Source organism: Alexandromys fortis, unplaced genomic scaffold (genome assembly GCF_014885135.2).
Source record: "Alexandromys fortis isolate MF-2015 unplaced genomic scaffold, M_Fortis_MF-2015_v1.1 scaffold_6, whole genome shotgun sequence".
In the NCBI taxonomy this organism is placed as follows: Eukaryota; Metazoa; Chordata; class Mammalia; order Rodentia; family Cricetidae; genus Alexandromys; species Alexandromys fortis.
Genome location: NW_026067902.1, coordinates 5,232,654 through 5,252,285, shown reverse-complemented (window position 1 = coordinate 5,252,285; position 19,632 = coordinate 5,232,654). Strand labels below are relative to the sequence as shown.

Sequence of the window (19,632 nt, the reverse complement as noted above, 5' to 3'; positions counted from 1 at the left end):
CCCACCAGGGCTCCCTGCTAGCTTGTACTTTGTTATAAAATGAACCCAAGTTGTCTGCAAACTTCACCAAATCATCCTGCTGGTTCAAGGAAACAACAGTTCACTACTACCAAATTGAATTTTTCCTCTCCAGAGGTTTCTATGATCCCTACAAGTGTGTATGCCTTCATTTCCCTTGAACCGCCATGTCTGTATCGCCTCTCTTCTTCTCCAGCTCATACATTGCCTACAATAACCACAAGAACAATCCCTGCCTTACTAATTAGAAGGGCCTTTCTTCATGAGTTTATAAACAGACATCTTGGACTAGTTAAAAATAATTATGTCTGCTAATTTAGATAATTCCTGTACCACTGAAAATCTGAGATCTCACATAACATCTTGCAGTTTACTGTAAGTGATACACACACACACACACACACACACACACACACACGGGAGGCATATAGAGCCCTGATTTTCCAAAGATAAATGAAGAAACCCCAGTGGAAACTCACAGTAGCTGGCACGCCATCCAGTTGTCTCGCCCCGTGATTGGACACCAAGATCCCGTCCACACCATGCTTCACAGCTTCTCTAGCATCGTCGCCTGGAAAGAACAAAGCATCATCCCATGGAAACTGGACCAAAGGCTTGGACTTCCAAACTCCAGCATCCCTATAGAGGGAGGAGGGCCTCACTCCTTCCCGTCTTCCTTAGTACTTTCATTAAAACACACCAGTCGTTACATTTAAAATATTAGGGGTAGCGTCTCCTTCTAAAATTAACAGGTGAAACAATTAATTTAATATGTGACAAAACTATGAGGACATAGTAAATTGTCATAAAGAGTTTATCTTTGTGAAGACTTGCTAACATTATGTATTCTATAATGTTTTATTAAACATTTGGGAATTTCATACAATGTATTTAGTTACATTAACCCCTTCCACTAACTCCTCCCGGATCCTTCCTCACTTTCCTACCTGCTGACCTCTTCATTTCTCTCTCCCTCCTCACCCCCTCTCTAATCCAGTCCAGTCTGTGTTAGCTGACCATGACTGGGCATGGGGCCTGCCCTGGAGTGTGGTCAATCTATCAGGTATCACATCATTAAAGAAAACTGACTTTCTCTGCTACTTACTCGTTTGTTTGTTGTTATATGTGTGTGCTCGCATGGGCTTATATGCAGCACATGAATTTGGGTGCCCAGGGCGGTCAAAAGAGAGTGTCGTTTACTCTCCGGGAACTGGAACTGAGATTACAGGTCTGAACTCTAGTCCTTTGTAAGACCAGTAAGCACTGAGCCGTCTCTAGAGTCCATATTAGCTATTTTTAATTAATAAAATCATATCAGTTTTGCCACTTAGCAAAAGTATCCCCTTACAATATGGAAAATAAAATAGCATGTATGTGACAAGCATTATCATGGCAGCCACCAATCAACAAATCTATTCCAAACAGTATTTAATACAATTTAATACACAACAGAAAATTCAGTAACTGTTTTGCTGTTTGTTATATAATTGAATTTTGTGCAATGGAATACATTATAAATATGATGTTAAAACTATAACTCACTAATTGTGCTTCAATGATATTGATTTCTGAAAACCCAGCTTTAAAAGAGAATAGTATTTTTAAGCAGCAAACATAATTGTTAGATTTTGTTTTCTAAACTATTATTTATAGGATGCTCCCATTTTGTTAGTTCTTAAATGTAATAGTAAGTAAAACCAATTTGCTTGGTTTTGTCCTGAATATCTGACTTTTGAGAGTTAAGCAAGTAAATTCAGAAAATGAACGTATGTACCAATTCAGCAATGGGGTTAAAAGGTAGTCTTGATTAAGAAAAATTACAAAAGATGCACAACAGTTTGTAATTCTGATTGTTTTCATTTTTGTTTGCTACACAGCTTTCCACTACATGCCATGTAATACTAAAATCAAATACTTTAATAATGATAATAATACTATTCTTTTAACATATGGGTATATATTGATGTTATACCTATGTCTAATGGTCTTGGTACCTCTTTCCTTGCCAAGTTCTTTTGAAACCTTATTACCTGATGTGATAATATTTGGAGACAGAATCTCTGATAGGTAATTAAGACTGGATACATTCATGAAAGTGAAGTTCAAAAAGGAGTTCTTATAAGGACTTTCCTTATAAGAAGTGTCATGAAACTCTGACTTCTTGTCTCTTTGCAGAAAGAGATGAGGTGAGCTCTGACCAGAAACCATCCATGCTGAACCCTGACTCTCTCCTGTGGACCTGTAAGAAAAAATTCTAGTGCATATAGTATTTTGTTGAATGTAACACTATTAACATTGTAACTGTCATTACTACCAGTGAGTATCTGAGACTCTGACTTAGAAACTGCTGTGAGAATCCATCTTTCCCAAGGCTGAAATCAAGGAAAACAGTCACGTCCAAATAACAAGTGGGAGTCCTAAAAGTTATGCAGGTGAGCTAGCTTTGTTTGAAAATAAGAAGCCTCAGCTGAGAAAATAACTCCTCCAGCTAGGACTGTGGGCAGGCCTGTCGAACATTTTTTTGAATAATGATCTATGTGGGAGTTCCAGTCCTTTTGTGGGTGATGCTACCCGTGGACAGGTGGTCCTGGGGTATATAAGAAAGAAGGATAAGAAATGTTGCGGGAGGTCTTTGCGCCCCTCCAACCAATAGCTGCTGTGATACCAGCCCATTGGGGCGTGGTCTCACTCCCTTTAAAAAAGGGGCTATTTCCTCTGCTCGCTCTCTTCTCTTACTGCTCCGCTGGAGACGAGACTCCCTTCCTGGTTGCGCAGATGGCTGTTGTCTGGGATTGTGATCTGTAAGTTTTTTCCCCTTTAAATAAATAACACCCTATTAATCATAACTCCAAACTGGTGTTGCCTTGTTCGTGACTTACGCCTTCATCTGGCGCCCAACGTGGGGCTTTTAGGACCTCTCCTTTCCCTGCTCGAGTTCGGCTTGGCACGAGCCCTCCCTTCCTTAGCCGCGGCCTGTGCCTTGCGGCGGGCGGCTGTGTGGGCGCCATCTGCTTAAAAACCTGAGAGGGCTTAAAAAGGAGAGAGAGAGAATTTAAGACAGCTTTTTGCTGTTTCTGGGTTGCGTGCTGCAAAGAAATTGTCCTGACTCGGCAGCAGGAAAAAACTGGCTGTTTTAAAATGCCGGCTTTCTGGGCTGTGCCGCCATTGTGATCTCTGTCTGGCTCCGGCGGGAGACAGAGCGTATGAATGGAGCATTTGGATTAAAGTGCTACGATTTGTTTGATGGCAACTAGACTGCTGTGTGCCTAAAAAGGGGGACATTGTGTGCCTCAGCTCAGAGGCACAAGCAGCTCCGCCATGCTAATGGTGCAATGTGCAAGGATCAGAGGCACGAGCGGCTCCGCCATGTTGGACTGGGCGGAGCCAGCATACAGTACCTGTTTTTGACCTAGGAATGTCACAGCTTAGATTCTTAAGCGCTTAGTGATTTAAAGGCGCAAAAGAAAGTGCTCCTGGATAGTAAAAAAGTTACAGATTCACAATAAAACAGATTCAGACACTGTTGGATGAATGTACGTAGGCTTGGGAGAGAGAAGAAAAAAGAATATAAAAAATAAAGTTAATGTCTTAAAAAGAAAAAGGGTAAAGTCTTTAAAGAGACAGAATACAGAAGTACAGATAGTTATAGATTAAAAGAAATAAAGAAAAATAAGCCACGTAAAAATGGAAAATTCACAGAGAATCTGGATTATGTACATTGTGTTTTCTTTAAAATTTTTGACTGTGAAGGAGCTAAGTACAGAGAGACATTCCATTATATGGGCTGCTAAGCTGAACCTGCACATATGTTCTAAAGGTATCTTGACTTCAGAATTTGGATCTAAGGTTATGATGCTTTGGAAAAGTCCTTCTTTTGTTTTCACAGAGGACCAGACCCTATGGATTTCTTCTATTCCAATTTGGTATGATAGACCACGCCCTCCTGAAAGGTTGCTGTGAACACCCTCAAAAAATTACTTCACTCAACTGCCAACTGAGATGACCCTGGCACACAGGTTATACCATGAAAGATCTAATTAACGACGCCCCCATTCAGCAGGAAGCAGTTTGGAGAGAAAAAACTACGCCCATGTTCCCAAATATTGTTTATAAATGTTCTTTTACATTTAAAGGGGGATATGATATAGATATGAATAATTTGCATTGGTATGGATTTTAAGGTCAATTTTGTTATATGTATATGTATTTTTGATCTTGATTAAGGTATTGTGATTGTGTAGTTCATTTAAAATGTAATGTATAATTAGGAAATATAGGTTGTTAATGGATAATCATTGCTAATAGTTAAGCTTGTAGTCATGTTAATTAGATTTTCTAGATATATAGAGATATATTTCAATTAGATAGGCATTCTTCATATCTTTCAAAGACTGCAGAATATGGCATTTAAAATATTTTAATCACTTAGGACTTTTCATGACAAGGAGACACGTCTGCTCCTGGCAGCACCAGCTACTTCAAGAGGAAGATGGGCATCGAAGAGGATCCTTATGGAGTTGGATAGTCATTTGGGCAAGAAACTGCTCTTGCCTGGACTGTTGCATAAACTGGACACAGAGAACCCTCAGAGAGAGGACTGCTGAACTTGCCTAAAGGTGAGATGGTCTTTCGGGGTTCCTGATTCATGAAAGAGTCTGCGAGACATTCTGCAGGACACAGCAGAAAATGACTGAACTGTCTTTGAAATTTCCTGCTTCATGGAAATGTATCTGGATACCATGGGCCTGTAGGCCGAAGATGGATGCCCCAACGGTACCAAAGAACTTTGGGTGACTGTCCAGGCAGCGAGATGTCTCTGTCATTTCTAGAGTTTTCTTATTTCTTGTGTACTTAGGTAATATTATATCCTTCTGGAGTCTTTGATGGAGTTGAAGAATGAATAGTTATAGTTTTCCTTAGTTATGGTAAGAGATAAAATAGATATATTGTAACTGTAATTCTTACTTGATAACTGTTTTGTTATATGTAATTTTACTATGCTAAAGTTAAAGCCTTTCTTTTTTGTTTAAACGGAAAAAGGGGAAATGATGTGGGAATGATTTCTTACTAATAAAGAAACTGCCTTGGCCCATTTTATTGGATAGAAAATTAGGTAGGCGGAGTATACAGAAGAGAATTCTGGGAGAAAGAAGGTTAGAGGAAGAGTCGCCATGATGCTCCCACTCCAGACAGACACAGGTTAAGATCCTCTCTGGTAAGCCAGCTCATGGGCTACACAGAATATTAGAAATGGGTTAGAACAATATGTAAGAGCTAGCCAATAAGAAACTGGACCTAGCCGGGCCAGGCAGTGTTTGAAAGAATACTGTTTCCGTGTAATTATTTCTGGGTATAAACTAGCCATGCGGGCGGCCTGGTGCCGGGGACGCAGCCCTGCCGCTCCTATTTCAACAAAGAAAGCCATGGGGAACGAGCCACTAAGAAGCCTTCCTCCATGACCCTGCTTCAGCACCTGCCTCCAGGTTCCTGCCTTGTCTTCCCTTCATGATGGACTGTGACGTGGAGTTGTAATCTGAAATGAACCCTTTCCTCCCCACGGTACTTTTTTTTTTTTTTTTTTTTTTTTTAGTTTTTCGAGACAGGGTTTCTCTGTGGTTTTGGAGCCTGTCCTGGAACTAGCTCATGTAGACCAGGCTGGTCTCGAACTCACAGAGATCCACCTGCATCTGCCTTCCGAGTGCTGGGATTAAAGTCGTACGCCACCACCGCCCAGCCCCACAGTACTTTTAATATTTTACCATAGTGGTAGAAACTCTAACGTGTGTGTGTGTGTGTGTGTGTGTGTGTGTGTGTGTGTGTGTGTAGACTTATTAATTAAACAAAAAGAGGCTATGAGTTTGAAAAGAACATCACAGGGTGTTTGGAGGGAGGCGAGTAAAGGAAGAAATGACACAAAAACAGTACACACATATGAAGTAAAAATAGAAGAATTACTTGTCTATATTTTTTAAACAATAAAACAAAATTAACATGCCTAAGCTTTGACTGACGGCCCCAAATAAATTTTAAAAAGAGAAATTGTTTATTTTCTTTTCAAATGAGTGACTGGTTTAAACTTATTCTTTTGGTGAATTTAAGAGTTCTGTTTGACATTACTGGGTGAGTCATCTCAATATTACTGGAGTATTACTTACTATGACAGATTATTGGCAGCAATGAAAACTGTCAATCTTCTGGATAGAAAAATGGAAGCACTACATCTGTTCATAATTTAATTGTTTTTAAAAGAAATTTGTTGAAATTGTGGAGGGAGAAGGATTTCAAGATGGCTTCCCAACACGTTGGTCAGTTCCCATTCCATCACCGCCATTCTTCCTTTGCATTCTGTTGTTACTTCCTACTTGGACGTCCGTGCTTTGGTACATTATTTGACTTTCCTGGAATTTTAATTGCCTTTCGTCCCAGTTACTATGAGACTTTGTTATAGCCTCAAATCTTTCCATTTATTCTAGCTAACTCTTTTGAGTCCCCTATCTCCTCCCTTGAGTCTGCCGCCCAGAGACCTCTGTCTTCTTGTTCTGCAGTAGTTACTCTCTGGCCTCAATGCCTGCCTCCATTGTCTTGTTTTCTCTGCTTTGAATCTCTTACAAACAGATGGATATAAGCTCTTATTTGGTTTATGGTTTTGTTTGTAGTACACTCATGCATAGCTGCCCAAAGACAGATCAGTGAGAACCAAACTGGCAGCCCTTGACTGATCCCTTTGTTTGCGTAATCACTGGATGAGCTGTAATACACTAAATTGAGCAATTGTTTCCCCACAGAACCTTACAGACGTTTTCCTAATTTGCTGGAATCCATTGTTGATCTGAAGACAGCTGAGAGTCTGGCCTGGCCTGTAGTCCTTCGTAATGAATTCTTTCCTTGATTTTTTTCTCGTTATATACATTTTATTTTTCTGACATTTCATCTACGATAAGGTGTGATTTGTTTTCTTAGTCTAGTGATTATGTCACCCAAATTCATAGCTGTTCTAACCCTTTCTTCCTTTCCTTTCTTTGTGTGTTTTCAAACCAAAATGTATGTATGTCAGTTAGATATTTGTCATTTTAAAATCATCCATAAATCACTCATCTACTTGACTATAATCTTCTTTCGGTCCTGTTATTCATTGTTCTTTTAAACTTGAGGATGTGTCACCGACTTACATTCAATCACTCAGTTACTTTTACTGAGTTACTTTTTCATTTTTACTTTCAGGTATCACACTTTTAGTATTCCATGCCTCTTTTTTTATGCACTACTTTTCCTCTTAAGCAACTCAGAAGTGGGGCTGGGCAAATAGCTCAACAGATAAAGCACTTTGTCATGCAAGACTGAGAATCAGAGTTCAAATCCCCAGGACCCATGTAAATGCCAGCTGGGCATAGTGACCCACCCTGAATTCCAGGAAGGAAGTGGACCCAAGGCCTTTGCACTAAACTGCCTGGACTAGGTGGCTCTAAATGTCTAAATGTCTGGTTCAATAGAACTTTCTGTGATGAAGGAAATGCTCACACAGATAAGGCCATTAACTCTACAGGAAGTACAGCCAATCCAGACAAGAGTCCCAGTGATACTGGATATTTACCTACAGAAGAATAAAATTAAATCCATATGCCCTGCCCTCACACAGAAAATAATTCAAAGAGAATGAAAAACCTTAATTTAAAACCAGAAACACAAAACTGCTACAAGTAAACATAGAAAAACCATTTCAAAATAAAGGCACAGTGGTGCAGGGGAATCTCCCAGAAGTCTATGGGGAGGACCCCAGGTTAGACTCCCAGCAATGGTGGATAAATGGCCTGAACTGGTCATTTCCTGTGACCAGATTGGTGGCTAGCCCAACTGTCATCAGAGAAGTGTCATCCAACAACTGATGGAGGCAGATGCAGAGACCCACAGCCAAACATTAGGCAGAGTTTGGGAATCCTGCAGAGGAGGAAGAGAAAGGAGCAGAGGAGCCAGAGGGTCAAGGACACCACCACCGGAAGGCTCACACAAGCAACTAGTCTGAGCTCGCAGGAGCTCACAGAGACTGAACCAACAACCAGGGAGTCTACATGGGACTGACCTATGTATTCTGAATGTATGTTATAGTTGTGTAGTTTGGTCCTCTTGTGGGACTCCTAATAGTGGGAAGAGGGGTTGTCTCCAACTCTTTTACTGGCTTTTGGGACCTTACTTATACTGGGTCACCTTGCCCAACCTTAATAGATGGGGAGGTGCTTAGCCTTACTGCAACTTGATATGTGTTTGGTTTTTGTTTTTATTTTTGGCGGGGGGGGGGGGGAGGCAGGCTTCGAGACAGGGTTTCTCTGTATAGCTTTGGAGCCTGTCCTGGAACTCTTTCTGTAGCCCGGACTGGCCGTGAACTCACAGAGATCCATGTGTCTCTACCTCCTGAGTTCTGGGATTAAATTCATGCACCGCCACTGACCAGTTGATATGCCATGTTTTATTGATACTCATGGGAGACTTGCCCTTTCCTGGATGGAGACAGAAGAGAAGATTGGAGTTTTGGAGGGGGAATGGAAAAGGGAGGTTGGGAAGGGAAGACTGGGGGAGGCAGCAGCCAGGATGTAAAATAAATACATATAAAAAATAATACTCTCTTCCAAATAAAATTAGTTTTTTATTATAATTATTAGGAAAGATTTATTTTCCTTATTATTGTTTTTATTTTCGATGTCAGTTCCGAGACTTACTATAATGAACAATAAGACATTACTGAAACAGAGATGGTAAAAAATGATGTAATTTGGGAAAACAAATGGTTATTTGGTTGACTGTGGTTATTGAGATGACATACGCTGTTTATCAAAAACAAAAAATTAAGCCAGAAACATTTGCAGGAAGTTTGATTCTCAATAACCCAGAGCAATTTTAGTATTTTAATATGACACCCTGAAATAGAACTTTCCAAACAAAAACTACTACTTTACATGGCTTCTAGAAGGGCCATAGACTCAGACTCATAATGACTACTCCTCAAAATTAACACATGATTTTAATACTTCCTACTATTTTACAGCAAGAATAAGCCCCACTTACTAGATAAAAGAAACATAACTTGTTCAATATTATTCAATATTGCCTTCTATTGTTCCCAGTCAATGTCATAAATCTCTGTGCATTAGGACAGTTTACAATTACACTCTGTTCTGTGACTATAATATCTATAGTTTTTATAGATATATAAAATATATATGTGCATACAATGATTTGGGGAACAGGACTTCAACTGTACAGGGAAAAGCCCAGGGATTAGGATTAACAAATGAAACTCCATGAAATTATTAGTTTCTGTACCACAAATTAAGAAGACAACCCATAGAAAGGGAAAAATATTTATCAGCTATACTTTAAACAGCATGTTAATATCTAGAATATATTTTTCAAAAAAATTGTAAAGTTTAAGTACCATGAGCTGGGGAGATTTCTCAGCAGTTGAGAGCATTGGTTGAGCATCCAGAGGACCTGGGTTGGATTCTCATCACCCACTGACATCTGTCTATAACTCCACCATATCTGACTCCTCTTCTGACCTCTGCAGGAACTACATGCATGTAGTACACGAGTGCACATGAACTCAAAACACCCAAACACATAAAATAAAATTTTAGTTAAAAATAAATAATAATTTTTAAAGTAGCACACAAACAAAACCCCCAGTTAAGATAGTCTGATGAAGGAAAGAAACCTTACTCAAACAAAGGACATGAAGTATTTTAAGGATTGTTCTAATCCTCTAGCCAACAGGGGAATGCAAATTAGGACTACTTGACAAGTCCAACCCACTCCAGTCAAAATGACTGTCATCAAGAAAACTGAGGACAACAGGTATGGAGTGGATAGGAGGAAACAGAAACACTTATTCTCTGATGGGGCAGTGGAAACTAATACAGACCCATGGAGAGAAAGTGTGGAGAGTTCTCAAAAAATAAAAACACAGCCAATGGAAACACCAAGTGATGCAGTTAAGCCACTCGTGGGCCCATTCCCAAAGGGTTCTATATCCTAGCACACAGATATTTGCATACCCATGTTGATTTCTGCTGTATTCATGATAGTGGAGAAATGGGACCAGTCTAGCTGTCAATCAGTTCATAAATGGATAATGAAAATTTCATACACATATATGTATATATCATATATATGTACATAATATATATTTATTTATATACACACAATGGAATTTTACTCAAATGTTGAGAAAAATTAAATTTTCAGGAAAATGGTTGCACCTTAAAATAAGTATTAATTAAGCAAGGTGACCTAGACTCATAAAGACAGGCATGTGTGTTCTCTCTCAAATGCAGAGGCTGGCTTCAGTGTTCATATATGTATATGGGTATACAAAGAAATAAAAAGGAAAGCATGAGAACATGGCAAGGAGGTGCTGAGGAAGAGAAGGAAAGAAATAGAACATATACTATATAACCAGAAAGGAGGGAGATGGGCATAGAAGGGTAGGAAGGAGACTAAGGGAATGGGGGAAGAGAATTAGGGAAGAAGACCAATAAAAAAATGCCATAAAGGAACCCAATATCTTGCATGCTAAAAAAAAATAGGAAAAAAAAGATTGAAATGTGGTCTTCTGACTGAGCAACTGGAATTTTGCATTAATCTTTATCAACTTATATAATCACCTGTGACTGACAGATGCCACCACACTTCACACTGCAGCCACAGCGCTTATATTTTCTTTTCTACCAAACAAGGAGATGTGATACGTTATTGTGTTAAAAGTCTAAATGGAGCCAAAAATGTATTTGACATGCTATAGCTGCTTCTGGTTATCTAGCTATCAAACCAAAATGTGTTTTAAAAAAAATTGTCATATTTTGTAAGTCTAGAGCTGAGCATGCATGCAGACTCCCATTGCCTTCAAATACCTCACCTGCCATGTTAGTAGTCCTTTCCCTTCTGTGTCTCAATGTCCTAAAGCACCCAGTGAAGGCAGTGATCCACATGATGTAAGCTTGCAGAGGAAAGGAATCATTTGAGACTCATGTTGAACCCTCAGATAACATGAACTGCTATTTAATGGTCGAATGTTGAGACTCGTGTTGAACCCTCAGATAACATGAACTGCTATTTAAGAGTCGAATGTTGAGACTCGTGTTGAACCCTCAGATAACATGAACTGCTATTTAATGGTCGAATGTTGAGACTCGTGTGGAACCCACAGATAAACATGAACTGCTATTTTTTTTTCTATATGGTGACAAGGAATAGGTGCTACAGAGGTGAGCGGGGAGTGGAAGCTGGGCAAGAGCCATGTCATTTGTTGAATGCATTGAAACAATAAGATCATGCCCTAGCCATAATAAGATTAGAGAGGGTCTTCCATTTGAAGAAATTTTACTTTAAGAAAGTCTGTCATCTTGATCCTTCAGAGCGAGCCTCCACATTCTCTAGGCATTGTGGGGCTATTGGGCAAATGACCAAATAGTTTGCTCTGACTGGATTACGGGTGTGTAAGACAGGAAGAAACATGTTCAGATAAAAGGTTTCCTATTTGTTAATGGCTTGTGAAATCTGCCCATGATTCTGCATTTTACTTTTTAACTTAATTATTTATTTTATGAACCAAGACCAAAAAGCTATTTAAAGGGTCAAAATGTTCCTGTTTGGCAAAATATTTACGAACCTTTGACATTTTCACTAATCCTCAGAGAACACAATGTGTCATTCCATAGTTGTGCTTTTGCCCTTACACGAGTTGCGTGTTTAAGACAATGGTGAGTGGGTAATACCACCGAGGGCTGCTGTCAGGATCCTATCTTCCATTCCTCATTATATTACCAAAGCCAAATTCACATCCATGAGAGTTAACCGCAAGCACTTGGTGCTACAGTAACTTGCACTGGTTTAAGAAATAAAGTATTTTAGATACACGTCAACCCTTTGGAAAGTAACCCAAGGATAATGAAATAAGATACCTTAAGAACTTCTTAACCTAGTATTTGTAAAAAGAGCTAATGAGACAAGGGTTTCTTCAAAACAAAAACCCATGAAGAAAGTGAAAAAGGATCGATAAGAAAAAAAGAGGAAAAGAAAAGAAAAGAAAAAACTCTGCGAAGTTTTGTGCCTTTGCTCATACATGTTGTTTGTTAGCGTGAGTCCTAGAGAAGACCAAATCCTGTCTGAAGCACACGCGTGGGGCTTTGTTAATGTTCTCCCAGGGCAGAGTTTAACCACAGTAACAGATTACATCTTGCATTCCAATTTGCATTCATTAAGATGCAATTTTTAAAATGGTTGTAAGGGTGGATGCCTCTTCTAGAACTTCCCAGCTAGCTATGGTTTCACATTCCTGAAACCATAGTCTCTGCTCTTGGTAAAAAAGAAAAGAAAGGAAATGTTCTCAGTCCGCCCATCTGACTTTTGGGTGAAAGCCTGTGAATGGATGAGAACTTGTCTTCTCAGATCTTCTTCAGCTCTTCCTCCAGTCCAGCCTGAGCATATGTGTTATTTGATACAGTTGTAGTCATAGAGATGATTTTTGTTTGATAAATAAGTGAAATAAACAGTTACAGAAAAACTAGACAAGATAAACTTTACACGTATGAATAGCTTCCTTTCAAACACTGCTCTCTCGGTCTTGCTTTTTGAGCTGTCTCATTAGGTAGCCTCACTGAAAGCAATGAGCATTTTTCCTAGAAAACACTTTATTTATTATTTGCAATCGTGTGAATGCCTGGAGAAATGATCTACGTGTGTAGAAAGGAAAGGGGTGATGCTGGGGGTGGAAGAGACAGTCCTAAGGAAAGTGATTGCAAACTACAAACAGACATGAAGATGTACGTACATACATGAATAACAATAAATCTTTTGAAAAAAAGAATTGGGAGCTGAAACATCTTTCAATTTCTAATACGGCATTTTCCCACCAATTACACTCTCTAAAAAGCTACCATGACCATATGCAAAAATGAACATGAAATCAGTATACAGCAAAGGAGAGAAATGACAAACCTCTCAAGATGCCCTTTACAACAATCGGCAGCGATGTCAAGCGTCTGAGCCATTTGATGTCATCCCAGCTGAGAGATGGGTCTATGGCTTGTGCCACATATTCAGCAAGTCCACTGTTGTCTCCATAATTCCTTTTAGGAGAAAATGACAAATCATTGGTTTCAAAGTTCTTCATCCTAGAATAGATACATAAAATGGGTATTAGAGACAACTTCTGTCTGACTTGGGGAAAATAAGTGGGGGTAAGGTGCTCCTTTTCTGATAAGTTGCTCGATCACTTAGGGATTGATTGTCTGCAAATATGGCAGTGTGTTCTAACTGCAGCCATGTGATTTCAACTGGCCACCTAAAGCTTTATTTACATGTGTGTGTGTGTTCATTCAGACAAATCAGTCTGAAGGATCAATGTGTGGCCACGTTCAAACATTTCCTGTTTAGGCCAGTTTACAGCTACAGACAATGGACTGAATGCTATTTTCAAGCAGCTGTACAAATTCATCATAATAGAAACCATTTGTATGGTGCTTTATTGTTTACAAAGGCCTTTTATATACTCATGTTTGTACATTTCTTTCCTTAAGATCTTTTAGAAGGTAACGCTGATTCACTTTGAGTTCCCTTTTATGCAGACAATAGTAACCCAAGTGCAGAATGAGATGGTCAAGAATAAAACTAGCTAGGGGCATTATTTGGGATCTATTTTTTGCTAAGATATGTGGTACTGTGGGCATTGATGGGAATCAGGAAGTGTTTCTCAGCACAGGAGCCTTGTCTTTCCCTCCGTCACTCAGCTGTTGCCTGGTTACTGGCTCAACCTCTGATCTTCCAGAGAATCTTGACAAGAGCCTGGGCTTTCAGATGCTCGCTCACCAAGCACCATCTTTCTTTTTTGTGTTGTTTTTTTGTTTGTTTGTTTGTTTGTTTGTTTGTTTGTTTTTCTGGCTGCTGGGCTTTCATTACACCCAGCAAACTGGAAGTGTGTGCAGACTCACTCTGAGATGTAGTGTTTCTGTGTTCCCAGAATTTGTGTTCCCAGAATCCAGGATCCAGGATCCAGGATCCAGGATCAGGCACAGGATCAATTGCCTACTGTTTTATCTGTCTTCACAAAACTCCCCATTTGCTGGCTTCCTCTCCTCCATTCACTTCCTTAGATGCTAACAGTCTTTACCTTCAGGAAGAGCAACTTAGACTTGATCAGTGACTCCATTTTATTCCCAGGGAGCCACAGCCTAGACATGCCAACACTGAGCTGTTGCCTTTTCCTAGTCTAACACATTGGTCTAGTTTGACCAAGTAGTTCTCTAACTCATGACCGGGACTCTACTGCTAGATCACCCTATACTTGGAATCCTTTATCTTGCCCTAACGTGGCATTCTTGGCTGTATTTGGACAGTCTCCTAAGCTACAGACCAAGTTCATTCTGCTTGCGGTTCTGATCACACCATATGGATCGTTGGCAATATGGATACACAATGGCATCTTCCATGTTGCTGAGCAGCCCACAGCCTGCAAAGTCACTTACAAAATAACCAGGTAAAAGTCTTTTCTGGACTAGCTGGAACTCAGCTTGCTCTCCTACACACCAGTATCTAGGACTTCTTTTTTTTTTTTTTTAATTTATTCTAGACCTTCTTTTCATATTCAACTGGTTGATACTTAGTTCACACTTTAGAGTGTTTCAGCTGAAATTTCTGCTGGAGTAGTTAGTGTGTACAGACCATGCCCTGGACATAGACTTTCAATTCCAAACAACCCTACTCAAGCCACTGTATCCAGGACAATTTTCTCAGTAGGACTGAACACCCTCCTGAAAATTTATGGTTATAAAGGCATAAAACACCACAAACACACGATGCCCATCTAGTTGTTGGCTTTTGATGAAATACCCGAGCTTTCCATTTGTCAAAATTCTTAGGGTTATACAGTATGTCACAGCCCTGGGTCTTCTGTGGTCTCCTTAATTCAAATTGAATTAAGCTTTCTGTTCAATAAATGTGTTCTTGGGAGGGAAACCCAGTCCATTACTTCAATGATACTAAGTTTCAAACATAAATAATGTTGTTAAAGGAAAAGGTGCAACCTATCTGTTCCATCCTAAGACTAGGAGAGAAAGGGAAACCATCTACACGTATCCCTGCCCCCACACCAAACAGGCCGCCGTGTTTCAGCAAGGGTGGGTGAAAGGGTGCAATGGATAGGAAAAAACAGAAACATGGATAAAATTATATAAATGACTGTTGTTATTCTTGGACCGCGCAATGCAGATCAACACTTGAATGAATGCTGCCTTACAGACATCTCAGGGCACAATGAAGCCTTGTTGTTGTTACTGTAAACTTTGTTCAAAGCCAGAAGCCAAGAAAAAGTTTTCAGATATCTTGACAGAGATCCACGATGGAGTGTTTTACCGATGGCTCTCAAAGAAACTGCCATGAATGCTATTTTTATTCACATTATGATGTGTGTGTGTGTGTGTGCGTGCATGTGATCCTTAAAGTAGCTTCTGATATTCATTTTGTAGAGGATGAAAAAGACAACACAGAAATAGTAATGCAACTATTTAAAGCTTAATTTTCCCAATCCCAGGCTGATGAATGTCACAAAGAGACCAAATTTCTTCCTTGTAAGGGAATTGTTATTCCTGGGGTGACCTTTAATATAGTTTTTAATCTGACATAGGAATTGACTTTGATTTTAGTAAGTTAGTCTCAAGCAGCAGTAATAACTACTAAATAGGCTTAAATAATCAATAGTATAACTAATAAAAGTGAGCATTGATGGTAATATATGATTTTATAAATATTACTAATGTAACACTAAGGATAAAGCCACATCTCTACACTGAAAACTTTCAAAATAAAGTAAAACAAGCTAAAAATCAGCTAAGTTCACAAAACAATAAGAGTATGGATGGAGAGAAGGAGAAATTCACAATTTTCCTGAGCTGGGGACAGGCAGCCAGCCTTTCTTCTGTGGTTAGGAAAGCACGGTGTTCAGAACACACCCTAGTCACTTACTCCTTGGTGTGGCCAGGTGCTCTGAAGACAGACTGAGGCCACAAACTTGGAGCTCTAATCCGGTTCAACTCTTTCCTAGTTGTCTTATATTGGGGAAATCCCATTGCATCGATAAATTCTTAGACACTGATTAAACAGTTGCGTGCTAAGCACCTACTATCTACCCTTATTTTAGACATTTGACATTTAGTGAACACCAGTAAATAAGAGAGCAAACTATCTCCATCCATCACAGAGACGATCGACATGTAAACTGGCACGTGCTTTAGAATGTAGGTACAATGCAAAACGAAGGGGCACAATGGGACAGAGTGGGAAGCAAACCAGCTGGTGGAGGCTCGAGTTGACATCTGAAGTGTGGCAACAAGGGCAGATTTCATTGCGAAGCTACTGTAAAGATGAACTCAATAGGGATAGGTTTGACTTGTCATTGCTGTTATAACAAATGACCACAAATGCAGAGCTGCACAATGTCACAAATTTGTGGGCTAGAGATACGGGCTTAGCTGTGAAAAGCACTGGCTTCTCTTGCAAGACTGAGTTTCTATTCTTGGCACCTACCTCCCAGTTCACAACCACCTAGTATCAAGGGATCCAAAGCCCTCTTCTGACCTCAGCGGCACACCATGTATTACATTTGGTTACATGAGGTTACAAAATGGGGTTCTCACTGAGGTCAGCTCAGGGTGTCCTGTCCCTCTGACTACCTAAAGCAGAATAGACAACCTCACTTGTTCTCTCGGTGGGCAGCCCACTTGGACACATGATTCCAAACTCCCCTTTTATCACTTCGGCTCCTCCTCTGGCCGACATTTATGCCTTTTCCTAATAAAAACTCTTCGTTGCATATAACATCTACTGTGATAAAACCAGGTCATCTCCTGTCTCAAGATCCTTAACTCAGTCCCGTCTGGTTTGAGGGCTCGGGGGCGGATACCTTCGGCCTCTATGCATGCCTAACAACAACTGGCTTTTGTCACTTTTCTTTAAACTTTCTGGAACTGTGGGGGGAAGGGGACAGACTAATCTTAACCCAGGTAAATTAATCATCTCCGTGGAGCACAGACAAGACAGAAGGCCCCTGCCTCACAGGCTCCGGAATCTGCGTGATCAACTGGCTTTGCGCCTGCTTCTTCCAGAGTGGAGGATTTCCCTTTTCCCTCTCACTTTCTTGCCAGTTGTAAAGTGCACACACGCGTATGTTTTGCATATAGACCAAGTGGCCATTACCAACCCTCTGAACTCTGTCTGCTCCCTGGTGCCAAGAGTCAGGGCCCTCCCCTCCACCCCGGGCAGAGGAAGTAGCAAAGGCTGGAAGGAGCCAGGCTTAGCGACTCATTCTCCCCTGGATTTCCTGTCTCCTTCCCTTGCCAAACCTCACTTCTGAAAAGCAGGCTTCACCTTCTATGAGTCAGGTCAGTGCAAAAAGAAACTGATTTCATATCGGGCTGTTAACCGATGAGTTTTGGGGTGGAGGGTGGTGAATGAAGCCTCCAGCAGAAGGCTTGACCTCTGGTTTGTGTGTTCTGTCTTTCAAACAGTATGTGCCCCTGAGGCGCTTAGCAGAAGCCCCCATGCTGCCCTGCTGCCCCCAGGACAAGCCCCACCAGTGTACAGCCTCGGGTGGAGTGTGCCCAGCTGCAGGATGTTTCCATGTTCCCCGTAACCTGGATGTGTTGCTCGTGATTTGATCATCTTCAGAACAGAGCTGTGACAAGCTGGAAACCCAGGGCCACTCCTGTGAACACCAGCAGCTGAAAGGGGTCTTTGTTTCACGGCTACCACATCATCTGGGCAGAAGTCCAGGGGCAAAGGAAAAGGGGGGGGAGGGGGAGGGCCTGTGGCTCATCATGTAGTCACCTCCGTGCTGAGAAGTGAGGGGTCCCAGCCGGGATACACAAAAGTGTCCTGCCCACAAGACTAGATATCCACGCATTTGCTACCCAAAGCAAGAGACACAACGTAAATTCCGTGATTCTATTACCGTCGTTGTTGTTAAGAGCAAGGCCATTAGGGAAAAAGGAAAAGGGCCATTCCTTCACAATCGACCAAAGGAAATAAGGAGTGTTTCCTTTAGGAAACTGTAACAGTGTGAAACTAATTATTTTAGAATGTCTAAAAAAAAAAATAAAAGCAAGTAGGCAGTCAAAGAAATAAAGTGAATGGAGATTACATTTTATAGAGGTTGGAGGTTTGCTTTCTGGTGAATCTGGCAGGGTTAGGGTTAGGTTGGCAGCTGCGGTTTTTGTTCTCTTCATCTTATGTGGTATCTGGGTAGCCTGCCCACTAAATCCACATACAGAAATAATATCCCCAAACCTGTCTGGGAGTGACAAACATTCCCATTAATTACATCACCGGTTGATACATAACACAACAGCAAAGTCTGTAAAGTCTCATTGTGAAGTCTCGGGTGTATTGGTGGCTGTGTGAAATGGCAATTTGATAATCTTCCACAAGACTGTCTATAATGCGTACAAAGTTACACTTCTTGTCATCTGTTTCTCCTTATGAGGAAACCTGACATGAGCTTTGCGTCTGTTCATTTTGAATCCTTTCAGAAGGTAGGCGTGGGATGCTTTATCTTTATTCCTTTAACCTTTCGTCCATCTTTAAAACCTTAGTTGTTTCAAAGACAAACAAAATGTAGACAGATTGAGCAGGGGTCCCTGTAGAACAAGCCCTAGACTTCTTGGAAGGCATCCATAAACATCCGACATCAAATGTCACCCATTAAGACAAGAATTTGATGTCTGCTCAGATATGTATAATCCCAAGAGACGTCACACACCTGTCACAATGGATGTGAAAAGTCTAAGAGGTCCTTTTAGTATGAAATATGGAAGGGGAAGCAGTGAGGGAAGACACGGATCGCTGAACAAACCTGGAGTCCTTTCTCACTGACTTCCACTGAGGTCCTAGGTTTTACTCAAGCTGCTTCTACTCCTAAAAATGCTACAAGGGAAGGGACGATTAAATACTAATCGTAGATTGAGTGTTTCAATGAAATCATTACAGTTCAGCTTTGGATCACGTGATACACGGTTTTTGCTGACTTGATGAGTGAGTGAGGAACAAATCTTGATCCACAGATGAACCGCATGCACACAAAATGAAGTAGAAGATGATGGATCAAATACATGGCTTCCTTTTCCTCCATGTTTTTGTGCCTTATTTTTACATCTTCCTAGCTCACTTTCTGCCTAATACAACTAAAATTAAAATATGAATGTGTGTCTTTGATTTCCATGAAGAAACAGGGTACCAGGATCACAATAAAAAACTGTAGCCTATACAAAACTCATCTGGATGTCCTCTCATACAGCCCACGGCCCTAATGCATCCTAGTAATAAAATCTTTTTAATTTTACAAATATATAGTAATCCAGCCAGGCGGTGGTAGTGCACGCCTTTAATCCCAGCACTCGGGAGGCAGAGGCAGGCGAATCTCTGTGAGTTCGAGACCAGCCTGGTCTACAAGAGCTAGTTCCAGGGCAGAGGCAGGCGGATCTCTGTGAGTTCGAGACCAGCCTGGTCTACAAGAGCTAATTCCGGGACAGGCTCCAAAACCACAGAGAAACCCTGTCTCGAAAAACCATATATATA

General features: G+C 40.6%; 1 protein-coding gene across 2 annotated transcripts in view; it reads right to left on the bottom strand.

Moving 5' to 3' along the window:
* Hao1 (hydroxyacid oxidase 1) overlaps positions 1-19,632 on the bottom strand; it is a 51,717-nt gene that overhangs the window by 8,444 nt on the left and 23,641 nt on the right. Inside the window, exons 4-5 of one of the 2 annotated variants that reach the window (XM_050134193.1) lie at positions 13,006-13,136; positions 498-589 (exon numbers count right to left, since the gene is read on the bottom strand). In XM_050134193.1, the coding sequence (XP_049990150.1) occupies positions 498-589; positions 13,006-13,136 (223 nt within the window). Of the gene's footprint in view, positions 1-497; positions 590-13,005; positions 13,182-19,632 lie in introns of both variants that reach the window. The other variant, XM_050134192.1, reaches the window with a different exon arrangement.